The sequence below is a fragment of the Callorhinchus milii genome, unplaced genomic scaffold (assembly GCF_018977255.1).
Source record: "Callorhinchus milii isolate IMCB2004 unplaced genomic scaffold, IMCB_Cmil_1.0 Scaffold4, whole genome shotgun sequence".
Taxonomy (NCBI): domain Eukaryota; kingdom Metazoa; phylum Chordata; class Chondrichthyes; order Chimaeriformes; family Callorhinchidae; genus Callorhinchus; species Callorhinchus milii.
Genome location: NW_024704745.1, coordinates 7,681,131 through 7,699,659, shown reverse-complemented (window position 1 = coordinate 7,699,659; position 18,529 = coordinate 7,681,131). Strand labels below are relative to the sequence as shown.

General features: G+C 47.0%; 1 protein-coding gene across 1 annotated transcript; it reads right to left on the bottom strand.

The window, feature by feature from the left end:
• Positions 1-365: 365 nt before the first annotated feature.
• tmprss3a (transmembrane serine protease 3a) lies at positions 366-16,662 on the bottom strand. The gene is made up of 13 exons (XM_007903581.2): positions 16,648-16,662; positions 14,430-14,568; positions 13,081-13,200; positions 10,614-10,730; positions 8,793-8,916; positions 7,954-8,079; positions 7,461-7,504; positions 6,523-6,688; positions 5,829-5,998; positions 5,151-5,246; positions 2,013-2,155; positions 1,245-1,397; positions 366-467 (listed from the first exon to the last, which is right to left on the bottom strand). Exons 1-13 carry the CDS (start codon positions 16,660-16,662, stop codon positions 447-449), a joined length of 1,434 nt encoding a protein of 477 aa, XP_007901772.1. The 3' UTR covers positions 366-446.
• Between the last annotated feature and the right edge of the window lie 1,867 nt (positions 16,663-18,529).

Sequence of the window (18,529 nt, the reverse complement as noted above, 5' to 3'; positions counted from 1 at the left end):
ATTAATGGAGCTAATACCATGACCTTTGAAAGCTTATTATCAGTTTTAATTGTATAATTATCACTGACTTGTGACTTGTGACCTCCCCCCACCCCAACAAACACACACACTGTTCTTCTCCCCTCCCCAATCACTTTCCACCCCATTCATCTGTTGGCTCGCATCCACATTGACTGAACTTCAACACAGAACGACCAGAGTTGGGGGCAGTGTTCCAACAATGGAGCACGGCATTAGAGGTTACACCCGAGACTGTGAGTGCAAGTCCCTGTGTGGTGTGTGGGGGCTTGAACCTGAAACCTGATCCAGTGGTGAGGACGCTACCGACTGAGCCAGGCTGAGAATAATGAACTCTTTCCATCCCGTTTTGCTGATGTTCGCAAAATAAATCCTGCCGGAATCCTTTGAACTGTTGCGTGTGGTATTTGTTCCAAAAATGCATGCCTTCAGCTGTTTGATTCTTCTTTCTGTGAAGCAAGAAAATAAACCAGCATTAGTTTCTGTGGTTGGTGCAATAGGCTATAGATTTCCTTTCAAAAGGGGAAGAGGATGATACATTGAGCTTAAACCAGATTGAAAAGACAGAACAGAAATACAGTAACTTACAGTTAATCATCATTATCATAATAATAATTCTTGCATTTGATTCAACATCCTTCACGGCAGCAGGACATCTCAAAGTACTTTATAGATATACTATACTGTGGAGTGACTGACTATATCTTTATATATTGTAGAGTGTAGTGAATGTGTATTTTGTAGGTGAGCGCAGCAGCCAACTTCAGCACAGCAAAGACCCGTGAGTCTATTTGAAAGAAGGAGGAAGTTTCACCCAATGGTGACCTGGTCCAAAGATCCTCCAGCCAAATCAATGGTTTGCTTCATGACTGATCATTCCTTCTTTAAAAAAACAATAATAGTAAATTTGTCACTCAATCCACAACTGTTTGTGGGACACTGCTGTATGCAATTGGCTGCCGCATTTTGCCCACAAAATATACAGTCAATTCACTTTAAAATATATTCTGTGAAGCACTTTGAGACATCTCCAATACGTGATAAGGTGGTGTATCAAATGCAAGGATTATTGCTGTTACTTTACAGTAAAATGCTGCAAAACGTTTGAGACGCCCTTCTGATGTGAAAGGTGCTGGATCAAAAGCATAGATTATGAATTTTTGGTGGGAGGGGAGAAAATCCTAGGGTTGTAAAGTGGAGCTCCACTTCTTTGTTGTGTTGAGTACCTCCATTTGTTCGTGGATCCAGTCCAGGTATTCGGTGACTCTGGTGTACACTCCGGGCTTGTTCTGCTTTGCACAACCGGCTCCCCAGCTAGTAATTCCAACCAGCTTCCAAGCATGGTTTTCCTTGCAGGCAAGAGGACCCCCGCTATCTCCCTGATGTAATCGAAAGGTAAAGAAAGTGGCACATCAGATTTCAGAGCCTAGACACACGTATGTACTCACACAGATCTGCATCCACATAAAGTCCCACAAGCAGATATGCTCACACATACGTACGCGGACATAGATGCACATGTGTCTAAATACTTTTGCACGTAATTGCATGAGTGCATGGACACATATATGCCCAATTCTGCATATGCAAGTACAGGCACAGGGATTTGCATACGTAACACAAGCACACCAATCTGTGCTTATACACAGACACAGGAGCATGCACCCGTACACACACAGGCAAGTGGCCCAGTCTGGTGCGCAATTCCCTTAGCTTGCTCTGTACAGATTGCTCTTATATCCACCTGCTAATGAAACCCAGTCCCTTTTATTTGTTGTTGCCATTAGATTTATCTAGGCTACTTCGGACATCTTCCCACCACCAACTCCCTTGCCCTCCATTTCTCTTGACTCCATCCCACAGCTCGAGTGCTAAGCCTTGACTGTTCAAGTGCCTTGAAACATCCTCCCGACATGAAAGATTCTATTTAGATGCAAGTTGTTGTTGTTGTTGTACCTCCTAAATTTCTATCCTGAACAGCACACTACACGTACCTGGCAGGAATCAACGCCTCCCTCCAGGGATCCAGCACAAATCATCCTGGACGTTATCCTTCGGGAATAGACATCGGGCCGGCTGCACACATTGTTAGATATGAGAGGCACCTGAGCCTCCCTCAGGCCGACCGAGATCTTATCTGTTGAGTAATAAACACTGCTCAGTTCACAAACCAGAATAATTTGTGCACCAATATTCTGGGTGAAATCAGCGACTCACCACATTTTCCCCCTAAGTTCTCTCTTTTGAAGTTTTTTTTTGTTATCGTGTTTCGTAGTTTTTGGCATTGATCTCAAATTGATGTCTGACCGATTCATAGGAAATAATAATCTCTCCCTATTTACCTTATTGAAAGATGACTCCAATGTGAGAGGTTGTGTTTTTAGGAGACAATAAGGCAGTAGTACAAAAGGTTTAGAATGGGATTGGGAATGTAAAGGGTAATAATGATAATAAATAATAATCCTTGCATTTGATATAGCGCCTTATCACGTCTCCGAGACATCTCAAAGCGCTTCACAAAATATATTGTAAAGTGAATTGACCTTATGTGTTGTGGGCAAAACGCAGCAGCCAATTGCACAGAGAGGTGTCCCACAAACAGTTGTGGATTAAAGTGCCAATTTATTATTTTTTATTTTTTTCAAGGGATTATTATCCCCAGAAATGCGATATGCCAATCGACTCAACAACCGGGTTGCTATTTACTGCTTCGTAAACAGAGGCGGGTGGAGTAAGGAAACTTTCAGAAACTAGGATGTTTTCTTTGCTCAGAAGGCGATTAACAACTGGATAGATTACCAGGAAGGATGGTTGAGGTCAGGACACTGGAACTCATTTATAAAGCAGCTTGATGTTGTGATGGTGGGGGGGAAGGGTGAGGAGGCACAGCAGGGCGGTTATTACAGAGGGAGGAGATGGGTTTGGCTGAAACGCCTTTTTAATCCGAACCAATCTTGTTAGGAGTATTTTTTTTACACACATGTTACAAAAGTACAGTCCTTGTTGTAACTTGAGGACCATTTATGAGCCTCTTTTATTGCACAAATTTGGTTATGTGGCTGCAACATGGTCTCTATTCACTGCGCATGAGCTTGCTTCCTGCTCAGTGGATGGAGTCCGCCAGCTCTCATGCTATAATGGCTGACTTCTGGGTCATTATGTCACCACAGGCGTCACCTCTTCCTCTGTGCAGATGGTGACATGATGACCTGTGCGGTTGCCCATCACTTCTAGCTACATCACGGGTTGAGATTTGATGGATTCACTCGTAACAAGGCCCCACTGTAGTGAATTAGCTCCGCCATTGCCAAGTGTACTAGGACGCTACCCTAGGTGAGGGGTGCTATATAAATGCAAGCTGTTTTTATAGGCCATTCCAGTAATAATAAACCTTGTGTCTTATGCAGCGCCTTGTCATGTTGAAGCATCTCAAAACGCTTCACAGAGTATTGTGTAAAGTGTGGCGACTGTATTTGTAGATGAACGGGACAGGCAATTTGTGTGCAGCAATGTCCCACAAACAGCCATGAATTGAACCAACAACAACAACTTGCACTTATATAGCGCGCTCCACGGAGGGTAGCGTCTCAGAGAGCTTAACAGTGATGGAGCCTGACTTCGAGCCATGGGGAGGGGGCAGGTAGCTGTAAGCACGGTCAAAGAGGAATGTTTTCAGGCGGGATTTGAGAGAGGGGGCAAGGCGGAGGGATTGAGGGAGAGTGTTCCAGAGTTTGGTGGTGCAGTGGCTGAAAGCGTGACCTCTGATGGTGGGGCTGAGGGTCAGAGGGATGGGCAGGAGACCGGTGGCAGTCGAGCGGAGGCACTGGCTGGTGGATTGGGGAGAGAGAAGGTCGAATAGGTAGTGAAGTGCCAGGGAGTGAATGGATTTGAACACGAGTGTGAGGATCTTGAAGTCGATCCGTTCGGTGATGGGGAGCCAGCGGAGCCTGGGCCAGCACTGGTGAGATGTGGGTACGGAGTTTGGTCCGGGTCAGTTTGTGGGCGGCAGAGTTCTGAACGAGCTGAATCTTGTGACAGGTAGAGCTGAGAGACCGGCGAGGAGTGCGTTGGAGTAATCCAAGCGGAAGGTGACAAACGCATGCACGAGGGTTTCGGATAAGGTACGGTCAGAGGCGGGCAATGTGGCGGTGGTGGAAGAAGGCATTACTGGTCAGGGATCAGAGGTGGGGGAGGAAGGACAGCTGGGGGTCGAACTGGACACCTAGGTTGCGCACTGGTTCGGTGAATCTGAGGGAGAACCCAAGGATAAAACAAAAATAAAAAAACAAATGTGTTTGTCTCGGGGAATGTTGGTCGGAACACTGGCAGAAACTCCCTTCCCATTTCAAATAATGTCAAATTCTATGATTGTGTTTTATTGCTTTGACACACAAAAAATGCCTTGCTCGGTGAGTGGCACTCTCGCCTCCGCGTCAGAAGGTTGTAGGTTTGAGCCTCAGATAGGGACTTGGAGTTCCCAGTCTAGAGTGACACTACAGTGCAGTGCTGAGCCAGCGCTGCATTGTCAAAGCTGCCGTTCCTTTGGATGAGACGTTAAACCGAGGTCCCACCTGCAAGTTCATGTCGATATTAAAATTCCATGGCACTATTTGAAAAGAGAAGGGAGTTTCTCTCCCAGGGTCCTGGCTGACAATCCCCCAGATAAAATTGGTCAATCATTTCATGGATGTTTGTGCACAAATTATCTGCCGCATTCGCCTACAAATTTTGTAGTTGGTATTGTTATTTGTGGAGTCCTGTAGCCTATTGATTAGAGCACTCGGCTCGCAAGTGAGAGGACCTGGGTTCGATTTCCCTGGCAGGGTAAAATGTTAGGCAACTTTCCTCACTCCACACGCCTCTGTTTACCTAGCAGTAACTGGGAACCCGATTGTTAGTTGAATGGCGGATCACTTTTTCAGGGGTAATAATCCCTTCAAAAAAAATAATAATAATTCACAACTGTTTGTAGGACACTGCTGTGTGCAATTGACTGCCGTGTTTTGCCAACAAAACAAAATATACATTCAATTCACTTTACAGCATATTCTGTGGAGCGATTTGATACGACTCGAAGCTGTATCAAATGCTGTATCAAATGCAAGGATTATTGTTATTATTAAAATTCTCACCTCCTTCGTTCGTGGTACCCCAGCCAGAGATCCAGCAGGTTTTCCCTTCTACAAACTCCTGCTCAGAATTGGGAAGACAGATGGGCTGCACCTGATCTGCAACAAGGGTTTGTTCACGATTAGTCAGCCCATGGTTTTCAAAGGAGATTGTTTTTTCTTTCATTTCTTAAATGTGCAATGGCTTGCCAATCGCATTGAGAAATACCGTAAATTACCATCAAATTTGTGTTGGGTGTGGATTATGTACAGGGCAAGGACTGTATTGGAATGATAGCCTGAAGCTCCAGCACAGTTGGGGAGGGAAGAGCAGTGTTTTTGGAGGCAATGTCCTTTAGAGCACAGGTTAAATCAAAATCCCGCCTGCCTGTTCAGAGGGATGTTAAAGACACTATTTGAAAAGAGAAGGACGTTGGGAGAGAGAGAGATCTGTGAGCGGGAGGGAAGAGTCGCAAGAGAGCTGCAAGATAACAATATTAATAATAATAATCCTTGCATTTGATTATAGGGCCTTATCATGTCTCAAAGCTCTTCACAGAATGTATTGTAAAGCGGATTAACTGAGCGAACTCAGCAGCCGATTGTGCACAGCAGTGTCCCACAAGCAGTCATGGATTGAGTGACTGTTTTGTGCGTGCGTTTGTGTGTGTGATCGTGTGTGTTTGGGAGGGTTATTATTACCATCAAATGTCAATTGTATGTCCAGCTTTATGAGAGCGATATCGTAATCGAAAGTCCTTCCACGGTACTTCTTATGATGAATAATCTTCTCTACAGCACGTGATAACATGTCCGTCTCTGGCTGCTCCACGATGCCCACATACACCCTCCACAATGTCAGCAGCTGGAACCTTAGACCAGACAAACCCACAGATGGGAATTCACCTGCAACTCCCTTACTAGTACTACTACAACAACAACAAATTGCATTTATATAGCGCCTTGTCCCCTCCCTTTCCTCCTTCAAGTCCCGTCTCCCAACATGAAAGGCGCTACATAAATGTAATTTGGGGTGGAGGCCAAGAGGGGGTTGAGGGTGGGAAGATGACCAAAGGTGCGGTCGAAGAGGAAGGTCTTGAGACGGCCTTGAAGGAGGCAAGGGAGGGAACAGGGCGGAACGGGTCCGGGATGGAGGATGAGTGCAGAAAGGCTAAAGGCCCGACAAGCCATTTTAGAAAATGATCTCAAAAACAACAACTTGCATTTATGTAGCGTCCTGTCCAAAATGGCCTCCGGGTTGCTGCTGACCTCACATCCTGTGCGCTGTGTGCACGTGTCATGCGCAGGAAGCATTTCTGGTGTCACTTCCTGCACGCTGCGCGGATTGAGCCATGTGGGGGGTTGGAGAGGAAGGAGGGAGGAAATGATGACTCACTCCGAAACGCAGTGCGCAGCTGTCACTATCCACTGGGCCGCGATGATGGACCCTCCGCACAGGTGATGCCCGTCAAAGTGCAGACTCGCCTGCCAGGGCCACTCGCCGGGTGTTGACTGATTCCCTCCAACAATCCGAGAGAAGTACTTGGGTCTGGAGCCACAGTCTGTCCGAGGAGAGAGACGCACAATGACAAGAAGGTCTGCACACACCCAGCACACTCTTCAGCTAGGACAATATCTCAATGAACCTTACAGAGTTCGTGTGGAGCACTGGGCAAGGTGGGGAGGGGATGTTGGGCATTGGAAGCATATTACAACGTTGGAGCAACAGTGCAACAAGGACATCAGCAGGGATAAGCAGACACAGTTATCTGGAAAGACTGGACAGCTCGGAGCTTTTCTCAATTGAATGGGGACCTGATAGAGGAGTTTAACGTGATGAAAGGATTTGATAAGGTGTATCTTGATAGCTGTTTCAACTTGTTGGTGAATCTGTAACTAAAGTGTATAAATATAAGAGGGGCAGTGACAGATCTAACAGTGAGTTTAGGAGGAACTTCTTCATGCAGGGGATAATAATAATCCTTGCATTTGGTATAGAGCCTTATCACGTCATAATGATAATATAATAATAACCTTTGCATTCAGTACAGCGCCTTTCACATTATGACATCTCAAAGCGCTTCACAGGATCTTCTAAGGTGAAGTGATTGAGGCGTCTCAAAGCAATTTGCGGAATATACTGTAAAGTGATTAACTGTGTATTTTGTGGCCAAAAGGATGGTGCTAATATGGAGCTCGCTGCTGAAAGCTGCGGTTGAAGCAAAAAGCATCAACATTTGTAAGAGTAAAGTACATGTGTATATGAGAGAGGGGGGCAGAGGGGGTACAGGGGGGGAAATTAAGGGTTTGAGCCCTCCCCCTCATCAGACATACCTAAACATTTGAGCGATGCGACTTTCCCTGAATGACACCTTGTGCTGCGGATGAAAGTAGAAACATAATAAATGCAAACGCACCGGTGGATGTAATGAAATAATAATAATAACCTTTGCATTCAGTACAGCGCCTTTCACATTGTGAAATCTCAAAGCGCTTCACAGGATCCTCTGAAGTGATTGTGTGTTTGTCGACAAACACAGAAGCCAATTTGTGCACACAAACAGCTATGAAATGAATGACAGATTTAATCCTGGGGAATTGTTGGCCAGGGACTCACTCTTCTCTTTTTGAATAGCGCCACAGGACTTTTAATATCCTCCTGAACAGGGGCAGATGGGAATCTAAGTTCAATGTATCATCCGAAGAACGGCACGTCCAACAATGTACCACAACACCAGAATTGCATTGGAGTGTTAGCATAGACTCTATGAGTTTCAAGTCCCAACGTGGCTGACGCTGGCTCAGTGTTGTTGTTCCTGTTAGTTACCTCAGCAGGGTGACCATCTGTATCCTGGAGCCTAGATCTCTGGGTCGCTTAAAATTCACCTCCACAAAATTGAGCGTGAGCTTCTCTTCAATGGAAGCGATCGGAAGCTCGGTGGAGTTCACATAGCTGGGAGACACAAAGGTAAAATCCTTCAAAATCATCGGCCAACAAATTAATGGAATCATTAATTCCATTTGCCAACAAAGGGAAATGGAATTGACGATAATGATAATATTAATAATATTAGGAAGACAGGATCTTGAGGTGAGAGATCAGTTACGGGGGTGAAAGTGAGTCTCAGAGTTTCCGTAATTCATGCAGCTTCCAAACAAGTGGCTAACAATTCCTCACAAAAAGAGACATTAGCTGTGAAAAACATCATCGTCACTCACAAATCCCGAATGAAGCCAGACATAGCTGTGTGTGATGTAAATAATAATAATAATCCTTGCATTTGATATAGCGCCTTGTCACATCGGCGAGACATCTCAAATCGCTTTATAAGATATACTGTCAAGTGGATTGACTGTATTGTGTGGGCGAAACCTGGCAGCCAATTGCATACAGCAGTGTCCAGTTGTGGATTGAGTGACCACATTTTTTTTTGAGGGATTATTACCCCTGGAAAGCGATCCGCCAATCGACTGACAACTGGGTTCCTACTTACTGCTAGGTAAACAGAGGCTTGCGGAGTAAGAAAACTTGGCTAAGGTTTTGCCCTTCCTGGGAATCGAACCCGGGTCCTCTCACTTACAAGGCGAACGCTCTAAACTCTACGGGATTCCATCTAAAGACAGAAGATGGTTGCAAAGTGATTTGTAAAGAGTTCGTAGAATTACCTGTTGTAACCGAGCTGTTTACACGCAACCGTTCCGTACATGGCATTCCAGCCCTCCCAGCACACTGTCCTCCAGGTGCCGCCAGTGTAAATCTGCACCACCGAGCTCTTCCCACTAACCCGCACTGAAAGCAAAGGACAAGCGGAGGCTGCGTTTGGAGATAGTCAGACGACACAGCATGCAAACCATAAGACAATATCCGTAAACAAGGCTAAATTTACAATGTGTCTTAAACCATTCCTTGTGCTAACACAGTTAACCTGGAAACATGTTAGAAACGACTCCCTTAACAATAACGGCAATGAAAACAACAAATTACATTTGTATAGCAACTTTCTCGTCGGGAGGATGTACCAAGGCACTGGGATTTGGACCTGAGCTGAGGGTTGGGATCATGGAGGGTGGATGGCAGGGAGGGTAGAAGAATGACCGAAGGGGCAGTCGAAGAGGAAGTTCTTGAGAAGGACCTTGAAGGAGGCAAGGGAGGGGGCAAAACGAAGGGACTTTTGGATGGAGTCCTAAAGGGTGGAATTAAGATTAAAGATTTAATTAAGGATTAAGATTAAGCACTTAATCTCTCCAGCTCCCAGCCTCAGATTCCAGTCAGATGGGAGTTAAACGCAAAACAAGAAACACATTTGAAAAGAGAAGGGAGTTTCTCTCTCCTGGTGTTCTGGTTAACAATTCCGGTAATTGCACTTTCGACTATGCTGCAGGTTTTCCTCCTCCTTTCAGTAATGTATCTGAAGCATCAGCCCAGACTGTGACCTTAAAATTCCTGATATGGGGGCTCGTGCGAGGGCACAAGCAAATGCACTAAGATGCACAATTGCTAATGTTCCCATAGGATCCCAATGTACCATCAGCCTGGCTCAGTTGGTAGGACTCTCTACTCTTGAGTCAGAGGGTTCAAACCCCACATCAGGAATTTAAGCTCACAGTCTGGGCTGACAGTGCTCTTTGGGGGCCAGCGCTGCATTGTCCCACAAATGAGACATTAAACCAAGTCCTTGACGGTGTCTGTTCGGGTCAATGTCAAGCTGTATGGGTTTAGCTGGTGAACACTCGCAGTTCCTGCCAATATCGCATGTCATGTCCCTGATTCAGCGCCAAGCTCCACCAAGCTCACGCTCCGAGATGCTACCCACCCCCACGAAGCATTCTACATAAATGCAGGTTGTTGTTGTCGGGTGCTCTGAGATGTCTGAACAACGTGCTTAGGCGCTATATGAAATAAATAATGATAATCATTTTTGTATTTGGTGTAGCATCTTTCACATTGGGAGGACACTCCAAAAGTGCTTTGCAGTATTTAGTGACTGCATTTCTGGATGAATGCGGCAATCATTTTGTGCACAGCAATGTCCCACAAACAGCCATGAAATGAATAACCAATTTTATTTGGTGAATTGTTAGCCAGGACCCTGGTAGATATTCCCTTTTTTCGAATAGTGCCATGGGATCTTTAATGTCCACCTGAACATATAGATGGGACACGGTTTTAATGTCTCATCCAAAGGACGACACCTCTGATAATGTAACACTCCCCTAGCACTGCATTGGAGCATCAGCTTCGTGTCATCTTAGACTATGTGAGTTTGAGTTCCGACATAGGGCTTTGTAACCACAACCTTCTGAGGCAAGCGTGCTATCAACTGAGCTTTTGGACACCGAGCCAGGCTGAAATGCAAGGGTTATTATAATATTTATGCTTCGCTCCACAATGTTCTACATCTGGAATGAGAACAAAATAAATATCACCCTAAAACATAAAGACGTGTGCGTGATAGAGGAGGAAAAAAAAATCAATGTGCTCTTTACCGCATCCCAGCTCGTCCTCTCCTGTCAGGCAGTCCATCACACCATTGCACCTCGCTCTGTACCAGATACACGATGATGAGGTTCGACACTTAAACTTCCCAATGCAACTGTACGTGACTGAAAGGATTCACAAATGGTTCATAGCAGAGTACAACACACATTTACACTTACACTCCGCCTTTCATGTCTGGAGGACGCTCCCAAGCTCCCAAGGTGCTTGCTTTAGCAGCCCTGGCTGGGCAACCTAAGCTAGGAGTGGGTGCTGAAGGGTGTGGAGGAGGGGAAAGATACCTAAAATGCAGTCCAAGAGGTAATGTCTTGAACGAGGTGAGGGAGGGAGCGAATCGGACGGACTCCTGCATGGAGTTAGGCTGAAAGCTTGCCCACAGATTGGAAAATATCACAAGAGATATACAGCACAGAAAGAGCCCATTCGGCCCATTGAGTCTGCACCAACTCTCATCGCAAGCCATTCTCAATGGTTGCCCCTCTCCCCCTTCCCCCATGGATCCGATGAGCTGAGACAGAGCAACTCACAGCATTGCGCGTTCTCATCACAACTGCTGATAACAACTCAGCCTCGGTTCAGCCCTGACGTGTTCTAATAATAATAATAATAATCCTTGCATTTGATATAGCGCCTTATCACATCTTAGACGTCTCGAAGCACTTCACAGAAATATACTGTAAAGTGAATTGACTGTCTATTGTATGGGCAAAACATGGTAGTCAATTGCGTACAGCAGTTTCCCACAAACAAATCATGGATTGAGTGACTAAATATATTCTTTTATGTTTGAAGGAATTATTAAACCTCGGAAAAGCGATCCACCAATCGACTACCGACCGGATCTTGTGAGTGAGGTGGCCTGTGGAGGGCAGGGGCGTGTAGCAATTGGGAGGGTGGGGTTCACCCGCAGAGCGAATGCCTCGGGCGCTCTTTCTCGCGAGTCACTGGGTTTGAGCCGTTTGGCTAAGAGTCGTGAATGGAGCCTAATCCAATGCAACACAACCTGAATCCATTGTGTTCCCGCTCTGAACGGAACGCTCTGATGAACAAGGTAATTGATCGCCTTTAGAAAGGTGAGCAAGGCCGGTCAAATTGCACTTATCAAATCGCCTTATACTTCCAAATCCTGACACCCTTTGCTCTTCTTCGCATGACGTCACACGTTTTGTTAATTACCCGCCTACAAATGGGTGACAGGATGGCCAAGTCGGTAGCGCTGTCTCGCTAAAATGTCGCGGGTTCAACCTCCGCCCGCCCCGCGCCCACACCCCCCCCCCCCTCCCACCATGTCAAGGCTATCAACTTGCACGGTTAGGCTGACACTCTGTTGCGGTACCGAGGGTGGGGTGGGGGTGGGGGGTTGTTGCGGAATGCTGCATTGGCAGAGGTGCCACGTTTCAGATGAGATGAGGTCACGTCTGTCAATCCAGGTGGACGTTTAAGATCAAAAAGAGGAATGAGTTTCTCTGTCTCTCTCTCCCGGTGTCCCAGCAGACAATCCCCCACATTGAAATTGAACCTTCACTTTATGGCTGTTTGTGGGACACTGCTGCGTGCAAACTGGCTGCTACATTCGCTAACAAACACACAGTCGCCACACTTCACAACGCCTCCTGTGAACGGCTTTCAGATGGCCTCCAGGCATGAAAGGCACATATCAAATGGAATGATCATGAGAAGGCCAAATTCCACTCATTCCTGCCCTGTTTCGTCTTAACATTCCATCATTAAAAAATAACACAGAATTGAGCAAAATTCTGAAAGCTGGGGGTGAGGGGCAGGGCGGGGGTGGAGGGGGTGGGAGAGGGGGCTTTAATTTGAGATTCAATTTGAATTGAAATTTCATTTTATTCTATTGAAATGCAGCGATGATTCAAGCCGGCGTCAATTATCAAAAGTCACAAATTTTATCAGCGTGTTTTAGGCTTTTGCTTTCAAAATCTCAAAACACAACAGTCGGTCAATGAGTCAGTGACTGGACGGCATCAATTTAAGATAGCTGGCAACTGTGCAAATGGGGAGTTTAGGAGAAATCTTGCCAGGCACAGAGGAGTTAGGATACGGAATGCACTGCCCACACTCAATCCACGACTGTGTGTGGGACACTGCTGTGGGCAATGGGCTGCCTCGTTTCGCCTACAAAATACACAGTCAAAACACTTTAGAATATATTCTGTGAAACGCTTTGAGACTTCTCAACGACGTGATAAGGTGCTATATTAAAAGGAAGGATTATTATTATTATCAGGTCTTAGAAATGCCTCAAATTGCCTGAATTTTATTATTATTGAGGCAGAATGCACATTGGCTTTGAAAAGTGAACTAGATAAATATCTGAAAAAGGAGTCGACTACTTGGTACGGGGAAAGGGGACGGACACGATGGGCTGAATGACCTCCTTCTGTGCTGTAAAGCTCTATGGTTCTATGGACTGCAGTTGAAATGGAAGGAACTTACTGCCCACAGCAACAGAGACTATTAACAAAACTGCAAAAGTCACGACACCAAGTACTATTAAAAGCAGCGGCTTCTTGCACATCAACGCGTGCCAATTTGCAGAGGACTTCTCTGGACTTCCTAAACAAAGGAGAGACAAAAAATTAGAATCATCAATTTTTACCGTGTAATCTGTGCCTTTTTCGTCGATCACATTCTTAGCTGCATCGAGTCTTCCCTCTCTTATCATCTTCTGCTTGACACTTATCCCCTCTGTTCCACCATCGGCGGTCGTGCTTTCAGCCACTACGCCACAAAGCTTCAGAACTCTCTTCCTCCAATCGATCCGCCATGCCTCCTCCTTCCCCTAATTTGGATCCTTCCTCTTTGACCGTGCTTAGGGTTACCTCCTCCCTCCCCCAGGCTCAGCGTCAGGCTCCATCACTGTTAGGCACACAGATATGCTGCCCCGCGTGAAAGGTGCTATATAAATGCAAGTTGTTAAAGAGCCACAGTACCATCATCAAGAATAACCTCTCCAGATCATAGAATCATAGAATCCTACAGCACAGAAGGAGGCCATTTGGCCCATTGTGCTTTGTTTCGGCTCTTTGAAAGAATTAGTCCCACTCCCCCGCTCTCTCCCCATAGCCTTGCAATTTTTTCCTTTTAAAGTAAATCTCCAATTTCCTTTTGAAAGTAATTATTGAATCTGCTTCCACCACCTTTTCAGGCATTGCATTCCGGATCCTAACAATTCGCCGAGTAAAAAAATGTTTTCTCTTCTCGACTCTCCTCTGGTTCTTTTGCCAATTATCTTACATCTGTGTGCTCTAGTTACCGACCCTCCTGCCAGAGGAAACAGTTTCTTCTTATTTATTCTATCAAAACCCCTCATAATTTTAAACGTTTCCCCTTAACCTTCTCTGCTCTAAGGAGAGACTTCAACTGTGCCAGGAGGCAACAGGGGGACGGAAAACAACAACTATAACAACTTGCATTTATTCAGCATCCTTCACATGTGGCAGTGAATCGGAGCCCAGAGCCAGCCGAACAGAGGCAGTGGGTAGCGAGTTGGGGAGAAAGCAGGTCGGAAAGGTAGGGAGGTGACAGGGCACAAATGGGTTTGTAGGCGAGTGAGAGGATCTTGAAATCGATCTGTTCTGTGATAGGGAGCCTGGTGAGGATTGGTGTGCTGGTGGTACCCAGTTTAATGTGGGTGAGGACACGGGCTGCAGAGTTCTGAATCATTTGTAGTTTGTGGGTAGCGGAGCTGGGGAGATAAGCGAGGAGGGCATTGGAATAGTCTAGGTGGGAGGTGACAAAGGCGTGGCTGCGTTGGGTGTGACAACAAAAATAAAGCACGTTACCTGCCTCAGTGGGCAAAACTTTCGCTTCCAAAATATTGGGAACCTTCTGCGGAGTGTTGGGGAGCTCAATAGATGGGAGGTCGTCTTCAGTGACAGAGATCACCTCCACACTGGCCACTTCTGTCCTTTCATTCACCACCTGGTCCACCAACGAGAAGAGATTCTTCTTAAAAAAAACCTCATTTTAATAATAATCCTTGCATTTGATACAGCGCCTCACCACGTCGTCAACAACAACTTGCATTTAAATAGCGCCCCTCACTCAGGGTTGCATCCCCGAGTGCTTAAGACGTCTCAAAGCGCTTCACAGGATATACTGTAAAGTACAGTGACTGTGTATTTTGTTGGCGAAATGAGGCATCCAGTTTGCGCACAGCAATGTTCTGCAAACAGCCATCGAGTGAGTGACCAATTTTATTTGGGGAATTTGTTGGCCAGGACACTGGGAGAGACACACTCCATTCTCTTTTTGAACAATGCTGTGGGATCTTTAACGTCCACCTAGACAACCAGACAGGATCTTGGTCTAATGTTTCACCTGAAGGGCAGTACTTCTGACAATGCAATACGTCCCTAGAATTACTTTGGAGTGTCTGCTTAGACTCCAACTCCTGACATAGGGCCTCAAACCTACAACATTCTGACTCGGAGGTGAGAAGTGCTACCACTGGGCCAGGCTGACACACTTTGATTCTCGCTCAGTAACTGACATCTTTTGCAACAGCATTTACTTTTATACAGCACCTTGCACATTGGGAGAATGTCTCAGAGTGTTTGACAGTACTCGCTGAACATCTGAGCTGGAGGTGGGAGGTAAACCGTGGAGGAACGTGGGGTGGGGGGGAGGAATAGTGGGGGTCGGGAGGAACAGGAGAGGGGAGGAACGGGGTGGTAAGTAAAAGATGACTGAAGGAACGGTCAAAGAGCTGCGGTTTAAAATCCTTGCATTTGATATAGCGCCTTATCACGTCTTCTAGAAGTCTCAAAGCGCTTCACAAAATATACTGCAGTAGATTGACTGTGTATTTTGTGAGCGAAATGTGGTAGTGTCCCACAAACAGTCGGGGATAGAGTGATCAACTTTTTTTTGAGAGATTATCACTCCCGGAAAGCGATCTGGTAAACAAGCTTGTGGAGTGAGGAAACTTGCCTAAGGTTTCGGAATCATATCCAGGTCCTCTTGCTTGCGAGGCGAGTACGCTAACCACTACCCCAATGGCAAAGACCCTTTCCGACCCGCAGCGCAGGGAATGTATTGTTTACTCCAATAAATCCTTTGTAAAGGGAATGGGGTAGATGCTGTGATAGGAGACAATGGGTGAGTGAGCATGAGAGAGAGTGGTGGGAAAAGATTAGGTGGTTTAGGGTTAAAATTCACCAGGCCATTTACTGGGGAGTAACATTCCACACATTCCATCAGTGTATTTTGTGAGCAGATGCAGCAGTGTGTCCTTCCAGCCATCGTAAAGCGTGTGACTTTATCTGGGTGGTGGGCGGCGAGGAGAAGGGGGGTGGGGGAGGGGAGCAATGTCAGACAGGACGTTGGGGAGAAATTCCTTTTGTTTTCTTGAACAGCGCCACGGGATCTTTGACGTCCACCTGAACAGGCACAGGCGGGATCTCGATTTGTCGTCGTCTAAGACTAGTCTGACGGTTGGCGCCTCTGATAATATGGTGTTCCCCCACACCAGCCCATCTCCAAGCAATGCATTGGAGTGTCCACCTCACAACTACAATAGAATGACATTTATTTGGTGCCTTTCACGTCAGAAGGACGTCCCAAGGCGCTAGACAGTTAAGGCTTTGCACCGGAGCTGAGGGTTGGAGTCAACAACAACAAGAACAACATTACATTTGGATAGCACCTTTCACGTCGGAAGGACGTCTCAAGATAGTGGAGAGTAGAGGGGGTAGTCGAAAGCAATATCGAAGAGGAAGGTCATTAGACAGGCCTTGAAGGAGGTAAGAGAGGGGCCGAGGCAAAAGGATTCCAGGATAGTCCTGATGTGTGTGTGTGGGGGGTGGGGGAGGGGGCGGAACTTGAACCCACAACCTTCTGATTCAGAGGCGAGAGCGTTACCGACTGAATCAGGCTGACGCCAGGGCAGGCTAACGAAGCGGTATAGATTAATGCCTGGAAACGGCGAGCTCTGGGGTGGACCCTGTCGGTCAGCGATCGCTTCCTATTGTTCATTTCCAGTCACTCTGACGTACGCACCTGTGTGGTCGCCATCCTTGAGGCAGAAGGACTTTGAACCGGATCACCCAAGGTGCATGACCACGACTCAAGGAAACCGCGGTGAAGAACGGTGTCTGAGAGCCAGTCCCTCTCTCAGGGAGAAGCTGGAGGCAGCCGAGCCGCCCAGGCGACGGGTGTCATGTTCCCTCTCCCGCTGAATGGGGTAGTTATGGACACCAGTGGCTGTGCACGCCACGTCTCATTACAATGAGACGAGCTCAGTAACTCGACCCCGCTTTCACAAACTCCGCAGAATTTCAACAAAACAGGGCTGAACCCGGTGTCTTCTTCTCCGAACACCACCCACAGCCCCCCACCTATACCAGCCCCACGTGATATATTGCACAAGTGGTTGTACAATGTTTATTTATTTTACGATGTATAATAATAACAATATTGCGGTCACTCAATCCACGATTGTTTGTGCGACGCTGCTGTGCGCAATTGGCTGCCGTGTTTCGCCCACAAAAACACACAGTCACTACGCTACAGATTTATGGAGCACTGTAGCTCAGTGGTTAGAGCACTCGCCTCTCAAGCGAGAGACCTGGGTTCGATTCCCAGCGGGGGGGGGGGGGACCTTGGGCAAGTTACCTTACTCCACACACCTGATAATAATCCCTCAAGAAAAAAAACAATAATAAATTTGGTCACTTCAATCCACAACTGCTTGTGGGACACTGCTGCGTGCAATTTGGCTGCCGCATTTCGCCCACAACCATACAGTCAATTCACTCTACAGCATATTCTGTGAAGCGCTTTGAGACGTCTAGAAGACGTGAAAAGCGCTATATCAAATGCAAGGATTATTATTATTATATATTCTGTGCAGCGCTTTGAGACAACAACAACAAAATTACATTTGTAAAGCGCTTTTCATGTCGAGAGGATGTCCCAAGGCGCTGAACAGTCGGGGATCAGGACCCGAGCGTGAGGGGGCAGGGTTGGGGTGAGGGAGGGCAGAGAGGTAGGAGGGCGGCTGAAGTCACGGTTGAAAAGGAGGGTCTTGAGTCGTGGCTTGAAGGAGGCAAGGAAGGGAGCAAGCCGAAGGGATTGTGGGATGGAGTTCTAAAGGGTGGGGGCAAAGCGGCTGAAAGCCTGGCTGCCGATGGTAGGGCGGGTCAGGCGGGAGACATGGAGCAGACCAGAGCCTGCTGAACGGAGAGCGCGGGTAGGTTGTTAGGGGGTCAGCAGGTCAGAGATGTAGGAGGGGACAAGGCCATGGAGAGCCTTGAAGGTGAGGACGAGGATTTTGAATTCTATCCTCTGAGGGATGGGGAGCCAGTGGAGCCGGGCGAGGGTGGTGGTGATGGATTCACGGAGCCTGATGCGGGAGAGGATACGCGCTGCAGAGTTCTGGATGATTTGTACCATATGGAGGGAAGATTTGGGGAGGCCGACAAGGAGTGAGTTTCCGTTGTCGAGCCTTGAGGTGACGAATGCACATGAGTGTTTCGGCGGCTTGAGGGGTGAGACAGTGTCGGAGTCGGGCAATGTTGTGGAGGTGGGGGAAGGCAGAGCGAGTCATGGCACGGATATGGGGCAGAAAGGACAGTTGAGGATCGAACAAAATGCCCAGGTTCCAGATTGGCTTGGTGAGGTGAAGTGTGCATCCTTAGATGCTGATGCTGTCAGCGCCTGAGGTCCGGAGGCGCTGGCGCGAGCTAATCAGGAGAGCCTCGGTTTTGCTGAAGTTCAGCTGTGGAAAGTTAGCTCTCATCCAGGACTTGATGGCTGACACACATTGTGTCAGGACAGTTGTGGTCCTGGAGTCGAGGGTGGAGGCAGAGAGATAGAGTTGGATGTCATCCTCATACATGTGGAAGTTGACCCCATGTCTGCGGATGATTTCACCAAAGGG